Source organism: Aythya marila (genome assembly GCF_965140915.1).
Source record: "Aythya marila genome assembly, chromosome: 4".
NCBI classification, from domain to species: Eukaryota; Metazoa; Chordata; class Aves; order Anseriformes; family Anatidae; genus Aythya; species Aythya marila.
The window spans coordinates 75,194,079-75,210,358 of record NC_139045.1 but is presented as its reverse complement, the minus strand read 5'-3'; the positions used below and the strand labels follow the sequence as shown (position 1 = coordinate 75,210,358).

The following is a 16,280-nucleotide window of genomic DNA, read 5'->3' as shown; positions in this document are numbered from 1 at the left end:
GCACGAGGGCTGCCTCCAGTTAGCCTGGAACAGCAACTGGTCGCACTGGTTTGGTGCTGGACCCGGGGATACATCCTCTGCCCTGGGTTTTGGGTAGCCCCGGGGCGAGCAAAAACCCCACCTCGCTCTCCAGAGTCATTATTCAACACCGGGTCATAAAATAGCTCTTTACACACTTTTTTTTTTTTTTTTTCTTTCTTTTTTATAATTCTTTAAATACACATTGTTTACACTCGGCAAAGTTTCAAAGCAACAACATCAAAGTGCGTCTACAGGTGATAGTACCAACCAAAGTGCTAAAACCAGGGGGGACCCCAGAGCCGCCCCCCCCTTTCCTCCGGCACCTCCAGCCTCGGGGACCCAGTTTAGCATCAGGGGGCGACGGGGCGGGGGGAAAAGGGGACGTTTGGTTCTCCAGACACTGGCACATCGCTGCGAGAGACTAAAATAGAGCTAGATTTATCGAGAGTGTTTAAAAAAATAACTGAGGAGGCAAACTCGATACCTTTTGGGAAGAGGGGAGGGGGTCACTGTACAGAGCGCCTCGGGGCCCAGCTTCTGCTGGAGCAGGCACCAAGAGAAGCGTTGTAGGGCAACGATTGCCATGGGGGACGTGTGTCTGTCCCTCGGGGAGCCCGTCTGTCCGTCCGTCCGTCCGCTGATTATCTCGAAGCAAATGTGCGCTGACCCCACAGCCACCCCGCCCGCCCCCCAACCATTGCACCCGCTTGGCCCCGGCCCCAGCCCGGATCCTGCCCCCTCGGGGCTGGGTCCTGGAGGCTGGCTCAGAAAATCCCGTTTGATTTTCCTGCTTTTTTTTTTTTTATTTATTTCCCCTCTCCTTGCTGCTGTGCAGCACCGAGGGGTTTGCAGCAGCTTCTCCTCCCGCTGGCAGGGCCGGCCGAGCATCGCCCCCCTCACCCTACACCACGCTTTGGTTGCAACAAACCATTTCCAGCTGCTGAAATCACCCTGCTCCCCGCTTTTTTATTTTATTATTATTTTTTAAAGCATGTTGTCATTTGGCACCAATTCCCAACCGCTTTTGCTCCACCCGAACCTGCAGGTTTTCAACCCAAAATGAGAGGCTGGAGCCACGGGCCAGCTCCCAGTTGGGGCTGGCTTCATCGTGGCTCCTCTTAGAGCCGAGGGAAACCTCTCATTGTCTGTTCTGAGAAGAGCCTAAGAGCCTTTATCAACATTTTTCACATATTTTCCTTGTTTTTTGTTCTTTTGAACCTAATTCAGAGCCTTTCGGCTGTGTAAGACCTGGCCATGCCCGTGCCTTGGGTGGCAGCCGGGGCTGTGACCCCGTGGTGACATTTGGGATATTTTTCCCTTGCCATCCGCCTTGCTTGCTGGATAAATCGAAATCCTCCTTGGATGGAGCCAACACGGGGCTTTTCTCCTCTCCTGGAGAAAAAAAAACCAACGGACGAGGGAGGGAGGCAGAAAAAAATGTGGATTTGGGGTGAGTTTGGCCCCCGAACTGGCTTTTGCTGGTGTTATTCCTCTTGATGCCCCTGCCTGGCACCGGGGTTCAAGAGAAGGGGAACGCCGCTAACGTTGGCCATGGGACAACTTTGGGCAAGCTCGCTAGAAAAGGAAGAAATCCCCCAAAACGGGTCCTGTGGGAAGCCACCACAACCCCAAAAGAAAGCTTCTCGCCCCTGGGGCTTTGGCTGGGGATTGTCATCGCAGAGCCCCAGTGGGGCTTCTCTAGGGTCTGGTATGGGGTTGAGCTCACGCTACAGCAGTCCCTTCCCTGCCGGCACCCTAAAGCGCCGCGTGGTTTTGGGCTGCTCCCAGGGGATTTGGGATTTTTGGTCTCCATCATTTCCAAAGGGATTGGGGCTGAAGCCCCACGACCGAGAGAAGCGTCACTGAGCACCCATGGGGGGAAAAAGAGGGTGGGTGATGGGGGCTGCGGGGCACCCGGTGGCACCGTGCCCGTGGGACTGGGAGCCAGCAGGGAAACCATCACCGAGACGCCGTTAATGAGCTCGTTGCCATTAACAACCCAGCAATTAGGAGCCCCCGGGAGGGCTGGGGAGATGCAGGGCTCTCGTTACCACCAAGCCCACGTCACCCCGTGGCAGACGCCTTCATCCCTGGCTGAGGAAGAGGAGGAGGAGGAGGAAGGGATGTGTCCAAGCCCAGGCATTGAGAAAAATAGGGGAAAAAAAAAACCTCATGTTCCATCTTCAGAGCCTTGAACCCCCTCAAGGCCTCGTGTCCTCACGGGATTTTGTAAAAAAAGGGGCTTTGCCAAGCTAGAAATTGGACTTTTGGGGAGTGCCTTGAGGGGAGGCGGCTGGTTTGGTGTGGTCCCGGTCACGCACCGAAGCACCGATTTGGGGAACAGGGACGTCACACAAAGCCAAACCACCCAACGATGCCCCACAGCACCATGTCCACAAGCCAAAATGTGCACCGGCAACACCAGCAGCCACTCTGGTGGGCACCGAAGGTCTCTCCAAGTCCTCAACATTTCCCCGACCCCATCCCCACAGCCTCCAGGAGCCAGCAGGGTCCAGCAGCAAATCGGGGCAGCCACCTTCAGCCTCGGTCAACGGCTCTCCGACACGATAGTCTTTAAGCATAGAGTGTATAAACATGCTGAATATATAATTTTCCTTTAAAACCTCTTTTTTTTTTTTTTTTTCCTTCTTTTTTTTTTTTTTTTTTTTTTAATAGAAATAAATACTTACTTTGTTTCTTTGAAGGGAATTTCACAAGTCTCTGCGCCGTTTCCCATGGGGACGTCCCCACCAGGGCCACCACGCTTGTGGGATGGTGACAACAGCGGCACACGGGGCCGGGGGCTGTGGCTTTGATGGGTGTTTTTTTTTTTTTTTTTTTGCTGGTGGGGGCACCCCTCGCTCCTTGTGCCCCCGTTTCTGCGTGTCCCAGCCTCTCCGGGGTGGAGGTAACCCATTTGTGGGAGCTTGTCCCCAGGACGTGGTGGTTTCTCGCAGGCAATTTTTGGGGATCCCGTGCTCGGTGCGCACGGGGAGTCAGAGGGTCACGGGGGGGGGGCAGAGGTGCTTCACGTCGGGGGTTATGGCCAAAAAAAAGGCACACGACCCTACCCTGCTTCGGAGGAGAGAGCAGAGATGGGATGAGGAGGGGACGAAATGGTCTTCTGGGGTCGGAGAGCCAGGAGTTGCCTCCACCCCGCCGTCGGCCTCGGTGATTTGGGTGCTTTCCATTGGGGTCCCCGTGGGTTTCCAGCGTGGTCGGAGCTCCTGGCTGAGGTCAGTGGTGTGGGTGGGGAAGGTGGTACTGGGATGGGCCTGCGGTCTCCTCCATCCCAAGGGGATGCTCGGTGGCAGCCCAGCACCCTGGTAGGGCTGGAGGAAGGGGAGATGCTTGGGAAGAGCCGGCTCGTCTCAGCCCCGCATGCACCACGGGTTGCCCCGTTGGCCAACAGGCACCAAAACCTTCAACGGTGGCCCAGAAGAAGACAAATCCTTCCCAAATCTGCTCTTCCCAGTTGGCTCCTCTTGGCATGAGGTGTGGGGTCCAAGCACGCCTGGTTGGGGCTGTGGATAAGGGCACCGGGTCCCTGCTGTGGGCAGTGCTGTGACGGGGGTCCCCTGGGGTCTTCTCTTAGGGCTGAGGATGGAGATGCTTGACCCTGCTGGAAGCCTTTCAAGAACCTTCTCCTTTGGAAAAAAAGAAGGGTGTTTGGGGGCTGATGCCATTGCGGGAAGGAGAGAGCCAGAAGAACAAAAGCAGAGCTAGAAAAGAAGCTGTGGACGGAGATGGGGGCTCTACCAGGGCAGTTGGGCTGGTGCTTCCTCCAGCTGCTTTGGATTTGGGGTTGATTTGGCCTGGGTTTCTCCTTCAGGCTGCTGGGGATGGTGAGGAGAGGACAGATTTGGGTGTCCCGTGCCAGTCCCTCTCTCCACGCAGGACAACTGGCTCCAGAAGGAGCTCGGGTGGGTGGTCAGCGCTGGTGGGGATGGGAGCATGACCCGTGTATCCTGGTGGGTGAGGACATCGGGGCTGGTTTATTGCCTTGGCAGGGAGGGCTGGGTGCAGGGGGGACGAGGCTGGAGGCCTCCGGACGAGCAGCCTTCTCCTGGTGTCCTCCAGACGCAGCTGTGCTGTGCTTGTGCTGTCGTGGCTGCTGGTTTCTGGGCAGCGTTGACCCAACTTTGGGTTTTCTGTCACAGAAATGTGATGAAAGCGAGCAGAGGACAGTCCCAGCCCTCCTCCACCAGCCCACGGAGGGGACAGGACGGTCTGGGAGTGACCCACGGGGCCCGGCGCTCTGTGAAGGGCCCACGGGGGTGGTGGTCTGAGCCATCCTCAGCTCCCACACCAACAAACGGCCAAAATAAAACCAAAAACAAAATAAATAACCCCCCCTCAAAACAAAAAAAGAGTTCGAAAGAAAAAGACATTCCCCAAACAAGGATCCTTGGCGATGAGCAGCCGCGGGGTTCGAAGCCGTCTTCCCTCCGGGGAAACAGCACGGGCCTGCCCCTTTGGGCAGCTGAAAAATTCCCCTAAGTAGCACCTTCTGGCCCGCCACACGGCCATGGAGCCGGCCACGGGGCGAGCACAGGCTGCTCACTAAGGCCTGGAGAGTTTTGGGTTTTATTATTATTTTTTTTTGTGCACGTGGCCGGCGTCTCCGGGCTCCAGGAGCGCGGCGGGCTTGGGTTCGGTTGTGCGGGGCCTCAGGCTCCGCCGGGCGGGTGAGGGAATGTGCTTGGTGGGTCCCTGAAGGTCTAGCAGCCTCCTTCCACCTTGATGTGTAAGATCTTGGAGAAGCCGGGTCTTTTCCTCAGGGCCTGGAGGAGGAGCAGGGAGCGGGGTTGGGGTGGGATGTGGCAGGCCCCGCCGCCCCTAAGGGGCCGGTGAGGGAAAAGGGGAGAAGACCTCGTGTCCTACCCATGGGAAGGGGTCTGCCCTGGTGCCACCCCACCACCCACACCCCGTGGGGACTTGGGTCCCTTGTGGGACTGCCTCAACGCCCCTGAAGCCAGCTCTGGGGTTGGGTTCTGCTTGGTTTAAGGCACCTTTTCCAGGGGGCAGCGATACTTGGGGGCAGGCGACATCAACACGGAGCCATTTGCGTGATGGTGGGCAAGGAGGGAACCTCCAAAACTCCTCTCAAGGTGTCCCCGAGCCCAGGGGTGGATGTGGGTCTGGGTCTCTGTCCCCTGGTGCTCCTGTGCCAGGGATAAGCAGTGCAGGAGCCATATGAGACGTGTGGCCCCATCTGGGTGTGTTGGTGGGCCTCCATCCCCACCTCCTGCCCTGCATCCCACAAGCATTTCACCTTGTGCCCAGCCCTCTGCAGAATGAAGGCAACCAGAGGATGAAGAGAAGTGGAAGAACCTCTCTTTTTCCTCTTTTTTTCCCTTGGGCATGGGTGGAGACATCTGCTTTGGAGACCTTGCCCAGACCCAGGACAGGCCAGACCTTGCCAAGCATCACAAACCAAGTTCTGCAGCACCATGTAACTGAAATTACCCCCATTTCTCCTTTTATGGGTGGATTTTAAGTGACTTTATAGAGATAGAAACTTAAGTTGTGCTGGGGGGGGGGGAATTAACAGCCCTTTCCTGTCCTTGAGGGACAAACCTGCAGAGCAGCAGAAGGATTAAGGCAGTGGGAAGGAACTGCAGCATGCTAGATCTTGTTTTAGCCTTTGGGACTTGGGTCCGAACCAGAGTAAATCTTCAGGATGTCCCCCAGAGAGCCAAAATGTTTTTCACTGGGTGATCCGGGACCATCACCCCTTACCTGGAGCTTGTTCACCATTTCTTCAAACATCTTCTTGGCCTCAGGGCTGTGGGGCTCCTTGAAGTAGTCCACGATGCCCACCTGCACGACGATGGACTTCAGGTTCCGGCACACACCTGGGGGCAGAGACACCCCATAACTGGTGGAAACAGCTTCCCTACGGATGGGATTGACCCTACAACCTATCCTGTGCCCCTCACAGCTTCAATATTTGGGAAAACCTCATCCTGATGACGGAGGAGACCCACTCTTGGTGACCAAGCCCTCCACAGGGAGGATGGTGGTCTACAAGAGGTCCCAGCACCTTGTGGTGTCGGTGGCGTGTTCCTGCTGGTGGGACTGGCTGCAACAGTCTGCTTTATGGATTTGTGGTGGCATTTTGGTCAGCGGATGATGTTATGCCCCAGTTTCAACTCACTGTTGAAGTGCAGCAGGGCTTTGGGGGTGACCGGCGTGGAGGTCAGCACCAGCATCTCCAACCCCTTCAGCCCCTCGCGACACATCTCAGCTGCCACCTCCTGGTTGATCTCCGCCACGTGGTCCAGCTCCAGGACCTGCAGCCTCATGCAGTTTCGGGCTAAAAGGACAAAAAGCCCACGGTCAGCAGCCCCAGGAAGGGATGGGGACATCCAACACCACCGGGATGGTGGGAGGAAGGGTTGGGGCAAGGAGGAGCAGCATCCACCTGTGGTCCTCGGGGGTCTGTGGGGTGGATTCATGCCCTGAGATCACCCAAGGGTCCTTCTCCCTGTCCCCTGGGAGGAGAAGCACCTACCTAAGGAGGCCAGTCCCTGGACACCACAGCCTGCCCCTCCGATGCCCAGCGCCCGCAGGTGAGGCCAGCACCGGCCGATCATCTGAAGGCAGCGGTTGCTGAAACGCGTTGGCTGCTGGCTGGGGAGAAGAAGAAGAAGAAGAAAGAAGAGCTGGGGAGAGCTGGCAGAAAAGCTCACCTCCCACCACGAGCGTCCCTGCGGGTGGCATGGCCACGCTGGCAGGAGGTGGCCCCAGGGCAGATGTCTCCATCGGAGCAGCTACCCTGGGCTGATCAGGAACCAGGAGATCCTACAAACAGGACAGTTCAGGAGCCAGGAGTTCCTACAACCAGGGCAGAGCAGGAACATGCACTCAGCAGAGTCCCTCTGCCCCAGATCCTTCCCCTTTGGAGGTCCGAGCTCTGTTGCCTGCAGCGATCGAACTAGCAGCAGGTGGAGAAGCCTACATGCCACTTGAGGTGTTCCCCAGGGAAGAAATAAGTCATCAGGGATAAATGTCATGTTCAGTGCCATAAGTCATGTTCAGTGTCACCACCAGAGCTATCACAGACCCCATTTGGGGTCTGGCAGTCTCCCCAGAGGCATTCCTGGCTGGCAGGGAGGTTCCCACACCCAGCATCTCCCTTTTTTTTTGCAGCCAGGGATGGGGCTGAGCTCCTGGTCCCCCAGGATCCAGCTCCCAGGGATCCCACAAGAAAATGTGGACCTGAGACCCGACTTCCTTCCAGCCCCTGTGCTCAGCCTGGCTCCTTCCAGCCTCAGCAGGACCCTTACCATGGGTGCAGAGGTGCGACCTGGAGGGAGATGATGTCCCTGCAGCCTGCTCCGAGGGCCCAGATGACTTCATGACCCACGGGGTCCGTAGAGCTCCTGGAATGACACAGAGGACATGTGGGGGGCTGCTCCCTCTGCAGCTCGCCCGAGAACCACCACCCACACATTTAAGGAGGCTGAAGGCATTTCCATCAGGAACTGGGCTTACAGACACGTAATATCTAGAAAAATAGAAGGCGAGGTGAGGCTGAGGCTGGATTTGGAGGTGAGGCTGGTGGTGGAAGGCGAGGTTGAAGGCTGAAGTCTTCCAAAACAAGGTGGCACATCAGCCGCGTGGTGCTCAGGTGCTTGGATGGGTGCAAGGGGTTGAGCTGGGACTGCCCATGCAGGGCAAACATTATGCCCCTGCAGATCCCACTGGGATGGTTTCACAAATACCTCCCCACCCGGTATTTGTGCCATGCCACGGGCTCAGGGGTGCTTCCACTGACACTCGTGGCTCCCTGAAGCAAGGCAGCGCAGCAGCGATGTCAGGGATCGCTGTCCCGAGGCCACCAGCTCGTGCTGAGGTCTCCAGCCACGTCCCTGCACTGATCCCTGCTGAGGGCTGAGGCTTCCTAACTCCAAATGACCTACTTCGAAACTTCAGGCGAGCCTAAAAATAAGCGAGGGGGTGTTATCGTGACCGTTTCACACATCTGCACCGAAGGTGTCTGCCGAGAGCCCCCTGGGCGTGCGCTGGGTTAATTGGGCATGAGTCAGAGTCACAGGTTGGCAATGCGCCCTCGAAGGGCTGGTGGCCGAGTCCTTGCAGTGTGGGGTCCCCGCAGCAGCCAAGAACTTGGTACAACTTGTGGGGTGCCCCGGGCACACTTGCCCAACCCAAAAGTCTCTCCATCCTATGTGGGACGAGGAGACCCAGTGCCTGAAGGTGACATGGGGTGCTGAGCCTGAGTGGTTCCTACAGGAGGCAGTGGAGTAAAATGGAGCAAAGATCCTCCCTAAGTGGATAGGAAAACTAAATCCTGTCTCCACAGGAGGCAGAGCCTCCTCAGGAGGTGGCCAAGGTGCAGGAGCAGCCTCTGAGCTCCTCGAGGACCTGGGTACGGTGCTGGGCTTCGTGTCCTTGCCCTTGGGTATTTACGGTGGGTTTTGGTGATTCCCTAGCACACCAGTCCTTGTATCCAGGACGGGGGGACCCTGAGGGCTCTGCTCCCGACTAGGAGCCCTCAGCAGGCAGTGACAGGCAGGCAGAACCCCACTGAGACCCTGTTTTGGTGCCCCTCTCCTCCTTTGCCCTTCTCTAACATCAAGCAGCATCCCTGCACCAAAACCCCAGACACACTTCCAGCTGGAAACAGGCCAGCAAGGGAAACGCCAACTTGGGAACACGCCAGAAGAGGATGAAGCTTGCAAGAAGAGCTTGAATTGCTCCTTGGGGACACAGGGGATGGTGACGGGCACCAGAGGGGTCCCAAAGATGTTCCCCAAGAGCTGCCCTTACCTGTAGGTGACGGCCTGCAGGGCCCGGCAGTAGCAGCTGGCCAGCCAGAGCGAGCGGTCGGTCAGCACGTTGGGGCAGTGCGAGATGCGGAGGATGAGCAGGTTGCTGCCCGTGGCCTTCAGCAGGGACTCCAGCCCCGCTTCCAGGCAGCCCCTGCGGGGAACGGAGGCAGGATCAGGCACGGGGAACCCTGCTCACACTCCCTGCAACCACCCCCGATGGGTTAGATCCCCTTGGGGTTGGATGCTGGGTCCCAAAACCCACGGCAGGAGCCGGGGGGGTGATGAAAGGCCATGAGTGGAAATGGGTCATCGGTGCTCGTGGAGCATCACCATCCCTGGGAGGGTGCTGGGGGGTGCCCGGTGCCGCGGGGACTCACCGCGTGCTCTTCATGTAGTCCTCTTTGCTCTCCTTCTTCCCCCGCTGGCGTGGCTTGAGGTTTTGGAGGGTGAGGGAGTGCATCTGGGTGCACCACTGGGACAGCATGGCCAGGAACTGGGGGACAGGGGTGGCTGTCACTGGGGGGGGGGGACTTTGAGTGATGTCCCGTGCCACCCAGCCTTGGCTATCTGGGGCAGGGCTGTGCACACCCCACCGCACACGCACACACACACACACACAATCCCTTTTTTCATGCAAAAACATAGCCAGAATGATGTGAAAATGCACGTGCAGGAGTGAATCCGTGTGTGTGTGCCCTCACCCCTGTCCCCGTACCTTGGAGGAGACCCTGGCGTTCTCCAGCAGCACCCGCGTCCACACGGCCGGGTGCCGGGCCACGAATTTCCAGTCCTTGCACACCTCGGCCGCCCGCAGCAGGGTCTTGGTGTCCAGGTAGGTGAAGATGCAGAAGAGCGCTGCCCTCATCTTGAGGATTTCGGGGCTGATCACCTCGCTGGAGTGCCCGGGGCTGCCCCTCTCCAGCCGGCCCCCCTTGCACATAGCCCCCTCGGACCTGGCTGTGGGACGCGTGCCGTCAGCGCCGCCAGCAAGCCGGGGAAGGGATGCTCCTTTCGGAGACGGGGGAGAGGAAAGAGGCGACCCAAAACCTCCACGCACCACGGTGGTGGCATCCCCGTCCCCCACCTCGCTCCCTCCCCATCCTTGATCCCCCCAGCATGGTCTCACCAGTCAGCCTGCAGCTACCGGGGTGCCGGGACGCGGCGATGCCGGGCACCTCCGGGTCCCAACCTTCAGCCTCCGACTCGGTGGTGCGGGACCCTACATCGGAGACGTCTCCCTCCTCGCCCTCGGTGCTGTTGCGGTAGGGCCGGCGGTGCCAATTTTGGATGGCCTGGCGCCGCAGCCCCGAGCCCCGGCCGCCGTCCCGCGCCGCGTAGGGGTGCCCGTCGGCGGTGTCGTCGGTGGGACACGGCTCCGCACTGTCGCTGTCGTAGCAGCCCGAGCTCTGCGACACCGCTTTTGCCCTGCTCGAGGCCCTGGGGGGATGGAGGTGTCCAACCTCAGGCCCTGCCACAGGAATCTCCTTCCCGTGGGCGCCTCCCGTCCCGTTAAAATCCCAAATGGGCGCACTCACCCGGTGCTGGAGGAGGAGCGCTGGTTGGGGATGGCGTAGGGGCCGTGCACGGCCGGCCCTGGTCCTGGGTGCCGCTCTCTCTGTGGGGAGAGGGGATGTGAGGAGCCAACGTGGAGAAACCCATCGGATGCGGGGAATGCAGGTAGACATCCCCCATCACCACTGATATTTCGGGCCATACCCACACGGGATGCAGAATTACACCCCCAGCATCATCCCCGCACCTCACCCACCCGCGTGGCACCCGGACACCAACCAAGACCCTTTGGGAACCCCCCCGCCAGGGTCACCCACGTCCCAAAATGGTGTCCCCGCGTCCCCGCTCAACCCTTTTGCAGCCACCCCAGAAACCACGCGAGCTCTCGTTCCCAAATATGTGGGGTGCCCGTGCCTGTGCCCGTGCCGGTACCGGTCGGCCGATGGCCTTGGCGCCTGGCGTGCCGCAGCGACCCAGGCTGCCGTTCGGGGTGGTGCCGCAGCTGCTGCTGATGATCTGGAGCTGCTTCTCGGCGCGATCCGCCCGGTCCAGCAGCTCCTCGATGAAGTGCTGGAGGCGCACCTTGGCGTTGGCCTCGCGGGCGGCCGTCTCCTTCAGGAACTGGTCGATCTGCAGCACCTCTCTGCGCGGAGAGGGAACACGGGGGGAGGTGGCAGCTGGGCAGGGATGCTCGTGCGCATCCCCAGACCATCATCAGCCTCGTTTTGGGGGTCTCCCAGGCCAGATGGTTCCACATTTGGGAACAATGGGGACGCAGGATGGATGCAGCCATTTATTTTTGGTGGGGATGGTGTCTCCAGCACCTTTTCTAGAAGGCACCCTCGCTGCCAGGACTGGGATCAGGTCCCCGGGCACGGCAGAGCAGAGGGAGGAGGATGATGATGCTGAAGGATTATGGAGGGGAAGATTTAAGGGAATGAACCCAAGGACAGCCTGAACACTTAAACCCCACTCAGCTCCATATCCCATATCACCTTCAGCTCCTTCATTAATGTATTAATTAACAGTTCAGAGCCTTGAGCCTCTGGATGCGTCCTGGCAAGGGGTTTGCTGTGCTGAGGCACCGCGATGTTTACCCCGACACGCAGCGTGCACAGTGACCTGCTCTCACCCCACACGTGCGTGAACCCAGGCACGCACACCACTGCTGACTTCATCCGATTCCCCAAAAATGCGTGTGGATACGCACAGGCACACTCAGCCTTCACAGCCCCACGAGCACGTGTGTCCCATAAACACGTGCATGGGGCATGCAACCCTGCAAACGCGCCCGTCCCACGACCGCACGCTTGCACACCCAGACACACGCACCCCACGCCCACCCACAGGAGCATCACACCCACGTGCAGAGCCGCTCTTACGTGCCAAAACACCATGGAAACGCAAAAAAGAAAAAAAAAAAAAAAAAGAAAAAGCAGCCTGGTACACACACACACACAGCGTGCACACCCGTGAGCATGCACACCCAGACACACCCAGCTGCGTGCACACCGATGGCTCCCCGAAATCCCCATGCCATAAATGCACAGATGTTGGTGCACACACGGCTACACACTCACAAAACCACCCTCACACTGACAGCTGCACAACCACAGCTCTGTGCTCCTGCCCTGTGCACACCCAGCCTTGCACACCCGGCCGCACGCATGCCCTGGAGCGCAAAGGGGAAGGAGAGGGAGGAGGAGGTAGCCCACAGCCAAGCGATTCATGCTGTCGGTTATTACTGCCCTTTAATTACCAACTAATTGCCCCCAAACCTGCCATTTGCAGGGGGAGCTCACCGGCAATAATTTGGGAAGGCTCCCGGCGAGGGATCCTTGAGATTTGGAAGGCAAATGGGGCACTGGCACGCGGCCGGTGGCGTAAGGGGATGCTGATGGTTATCTCCTGCCTCTCTCATTCCCGTGGACCGAGTGGAAAAACTCCCCTGGCAAAGCCAACGGAGCCAAGGTGCCAAAAACCTCCCCATGCCCATGGCTGCAGGGAACAAACGTCACCGGCCACGGCTCTTGGTTGTCACCAGGCACAGGGGCTGGGTGCAGGTTTAGCCTGCAACCTCCACACCTTGTGGCTGATGAAGCCTGACTAGAAATATTAATTTAAGCTGGGAGGGGCGTGGAGAATCATAAAAATGGCAACACAGATTATTATTATTACTATTTTTTTGCTATGAATTCATTTTTTTCCCCTGCTTTGCACAGGGGCTTCTGTGAGCCCCAGCCTGCTGCCAGCTCATGGTCTGTCCCTGGAGGAGTTGGGGGATTTATGGGGATGGTGGATGGGTAGGAGGGCTTCTCTAGGGAGATTTAGATCCACTACCACCCTGTTCCTCAGCCTGATGGCCACGTTCTTCCCCAGCTTGGCCATGCCATGGGGCACTGGGGGCTCTGGGGTGGTCTGATGTGACGTGGCAGCTTGGTCACGGACACGAAGGAGCTCGAGTGTAACGGGGTAAGAAGCAAACCATGACGAGTGATGATGCCAAGGGGCTTGCGCAAAAGGGTTTGGTGACAGCATCGGGCTCATCCCCGGGGCTGATGTCCCCCCACCCCACTGCAAGAAGGAGGAAGGAAGGACTCACTGCTGCTTGCGGGTGAGCTCCTGCTCCTTCTGCACCAGGTCCTGCTTGAGGGATGCCAGCATCTCCACGCTGACGTCCACCTGGCGGGACAGCTCGGACGCCCGGTCCTCCAGCTCCTGCTTCTCGCGGCTGAGCCGCAGGCTCTCCTGCTTGGCTTTCTCCAGCTCCGAGCTCTTGCGGTCCAGCTCCACCTGGAGCCGGCCGACCTGCGAGGCGATCTTCTGCTCCACCTCCTCCGTCAGCTTCTCCAGCCGCTTGTCCACCTCCAGCTTCTCGAAGGCGCGGATTTTCAGCCGGGCCAGCCCTTCCTCGTAGGCAGCGTCCATCGCGGCCGGCGGCGTGGGGGCCGGCGCCACGGCTTTGCCCCGGGTGAAGATCTCGGTCAGGGGGATTTCGATCTCGTGGACATAGCGGGGAGAGGGGGAGGAGGACGGGGCCGGCTCCAGCTCCTCGGCGGGGACGAGGTCGCAGGAGAAGCGCTGCTCCTTGCCTTGGAAGGAGGTGCTCTCAAAGTAGTCCCGCCGGGCGGCCGGCGTCAGCAGCGCCCCGTCGGCGGCCAGGGGGAAGACGGCGGCATCGCAGATGCTGTTGGTCTTGGAGAGGACGTAGAGGGTCTCGTAGGTGTGGTTGTACTCCAGGTGAGCCCGCAGCGAGGAGAGGCTGCGGAAACGCTTGTGCTCCCCGCACCGCGGACACCGGTAGGGAAGGTCCAGCGAGGCCATCCCTCAGCTACGCGCCCCGACGCAGGGGAACCGTGCGGCCCCGCTCATGGCGTGGGGCAAATGGATGGGAGGCACGTAGGATGGGTGGGGGAAGCCTGGATGGTGGGGCCACAACTCCGCTGGGACATGGTGGGGTGGGAGCCCTGGGGTGGGAGAAGGGGTCCGGCAAGTCCTGGGGGGGGCGTCAGCATCGGGTGGTGCTGGGCGCTGGAAGAGAGAGGGGGGTTAGTGACACAGGGATGGCCAGGCCCCAAAAAGTCTTTTCCTGGTCCTTCTTCTTGGCACAACCTTTGGGAAGACCCACAAGCCTTGGGGATGTGATCAGACTCCTCTTGGGAAAGGTCTGAAAGCCTTGGGAAGGTCCACAACAATTGGGGAGATCCACAACTGTTGTTGGGAAGGTCCACAACCCTTGGGAGGATCCACAACCCTTGGGAGGATCCACAACCCTTGGGAAGATCTACAACCCGTGGGAAGATCCACAGACCTTGGGAAAGATCCATGACCCTTGGGAAGATCCATGGCCCTTGGGAAGATCCACACCCCTTGGGAAGATCCACACCCCTTGGGAAGATCCACACCCCTTGGGAAGACCTACAACCCTTGGGAAGATCCACAACTCTCATTGGGAAGATCCATGACCCTTTGGGGTGGCCCACAACCCTTTGGGAGGTGCACAGTCCTTAAGGAGGTTCCCAGCCATATGGAAGGTGGCCAACCCATGGGGAATCTCTGCCCATCAGCCCTGGGCTTGCTGCAGAGGGGTGTCCTGTGTGCTTTCCTGCACAACCACCATGCAAGGGGTCTCTGTGGTGCCAGGGGTCTCCAGCCCAAGGAGCATCCCCGTGGTTGGATCCCACCTCCTCCCAGCAAAGGGTGACCCAGTCCTGATAGCCCACGTCATGGAATCCCCGAATAATTAAGCCTGGAAAAACCCTCCAGGATCATCTGGCCCAACCAACCCCTACCACCACTGTCACCACTGAACCACGTCCCCAAGCACCATGTCCAAACCTTCCTTGAACACCCCCAGGGACGGGGACTCCACCACCTCCCTGTCACCCCATCCCTACACCTGACAACTCTATCTGAAAAGAAATTCCTCCTAATTCAGCTGTGGCTCCTCCTAATTCCCGTGGCTGTGATGGGATCACCCCATGGGTGCTGGGCTGTCCACCTCTTCCCTCCTGCTCCTCCTTCCCTCCTGGTCCTCCCAGACCAACCCAAACCCATGGGGGCTTGGCCACAAAGCCCCAAGATGTCCCCATGGAGGTGGTGTAGGAACGAGACATCCCCAGGGGCCAACTGGGGTCACCTCGTGGCTCCACACACCTCAGGATCCTGCTCCCCATGAGGTTTTTTTGACCCCAGGGCTGTGGGGCCCCCGAGCTGTGGAGCTGCAGAGGACAAGCTGGCTTCCCCACGCCGTGTTTCCATGGGGACCTGTTTTATTTCCTCCTCACAAACCCTACAAGGTATTGGGGGAAGCAAAACCCTTGGGGAACGGGACAGGCCAGAGGAAACCGCGCCGTTTCCCGCGCAGGGCCGGGAGCACCCAGCTATCTCCTCCTCCTCTCTCGAGGAATTTGGTTTAATTATTTTAGGTTGGCTCCGTGCATCCAGCCGCTGGCCGGGCACGGGATTCCAGCTTGAAAAAAAAAAAAAAAACAACACAAAAAAACAACCACATTTCTGCCCCAAAAGAGACGCTGTGGCTGTTCCCCTCCCCAGAGCACCGAGGGCACCCATGGGTGGGAGCAGCCTTGGCTCACCCCTCTGCAAGAGGGCAATTCCCTGCACCCTAAAACCCCTCTGAGCCCCTTTTCACCCCAAAAACCATGGACCTTCAAGAGGGCTAAATCACCACTGATCCCTCCTCCGCCCAGGAGGCTCAGAGCCACCAATATCCCCCGGGGCTCAGCGCACACCTCAAAACCTTTTTATTTTTTAGGGAAAAATTACTAAGGGAAAGAAATCCATGCGGAGAATACTAATAAAAAAAGAACACAGATGTGCTGGGTGGATTTACGGGGCTGCCTGGCTGCTCCCGAAGCCGTCTGCTGGCCGGGTTTGTATTTTGGGGTAGTTACAAAACGCATCCATCCTCTCCCCTTCACCCCTCCTGGCTCAGCGCCGGCAGCACAAAGCAGGGCCGGGAGCTCTGGGTTTCCATCAGGTGCCGTGGGGGGATGATAAAGCGCTTTTCTGCTGTAGGGCCGTAGGGCCACGGCATCGTGCTGCTGATATTTGAGGCCTGGATCCCTGCCCGCATCTCCCGGGGTCCCTGATTTGCCTCGCTCAGGATTTTCCAGCCCTAAGCCAGGGCAGGATGCGACCCAGGAGGGTGCGATGCCCACAGCGCCTCGCCCCTCGTCCTGGGTAAAGCCCTAGCTCCGAAAAACCTCTCCTGTTTTCCTTCTCCTCAATGGGGACCAGGATTTAGGGTTTGATGCCGCCGTGGCCGCCCTACAAGCCCGCAGCATCCCGAGCCCGGCAGCGCTCGTGGCCACCGGGAGATTGCAGCAGCAGCAGCAAAACCCATCCCTGGGCTGCTACCTCCGATCCATCATGGATCCTTTCTTCGCATTGTTTGGCTATTTTTTTAATAATAAAAAAAAAAAAATT

General features: G+C 58.8%; 1 protein-coding gene across 1 annotated transcript; it reads right to left on the bottom strand.

The window, feature by feature from the left end:
* Positions 1 to 4,445: 4,445 nt before the first annotated feature.
* On the bottom strand, positions 4,446 to 13,809 carry FBXO41 (F-box protein 41). Its single transcript, XM_082758753.1, has 12 exons — positions 12,934 to 13,809; positions 10,764 to 10,974; positions 10,355 to 10,434; positions 9,946 to 10,256; positions 9,535 to 9,776; positions 9,197 to 9,312; positions 8,818 to 8,970; positions 7,314 to 7,409; positions 6,539 to 6,657; positions 6,182 to 6,340; positions 5,764 to 5,879; positions 4,446 to 4,805 (listed from the first exon to the last, which is right to left on the bottom strand). Exons 1-12 carry the CDS (start codon positions 13,653 to 13,655, stop codon positions 4,743 to 4,745), a joined length of 2,388 nt encoding a protein of 795 aa, XP_082614879.1. The 5' UTR covers positions 13,656 to 13,809; the 3' UTR covers positions 4,446 to 4,742.
* Positions 13,810 to 16,280: the final 2,471 nt, after the last annotated feature.

Bases quoted from the DNA above. Each gene is read 5' to 3' on its own strand.
- FBXO41 (XM_082758753.1), bottom strand. From the start codon at position 13,655: ATGGCCTCGCTGGACCTTCCCTACCGGTGTCCGCGGTGCGGGGAGCAC. The intron at 10,257-10,354 runs GTGAGTGCGCCC...CCATCCCCCCAG, and splicing joins CGCTCCTCCTCCAGCACCGG to GGCCTCGAGCAGGGCAAAAG. The intron at 6,341-6,538 runs GTAGGTGCTTCT...TTGTCCTTTTAG, and splicing joins CCAGGGACTGGCCTCCTTAG to CCCGAAACTGCATGAGGCTG.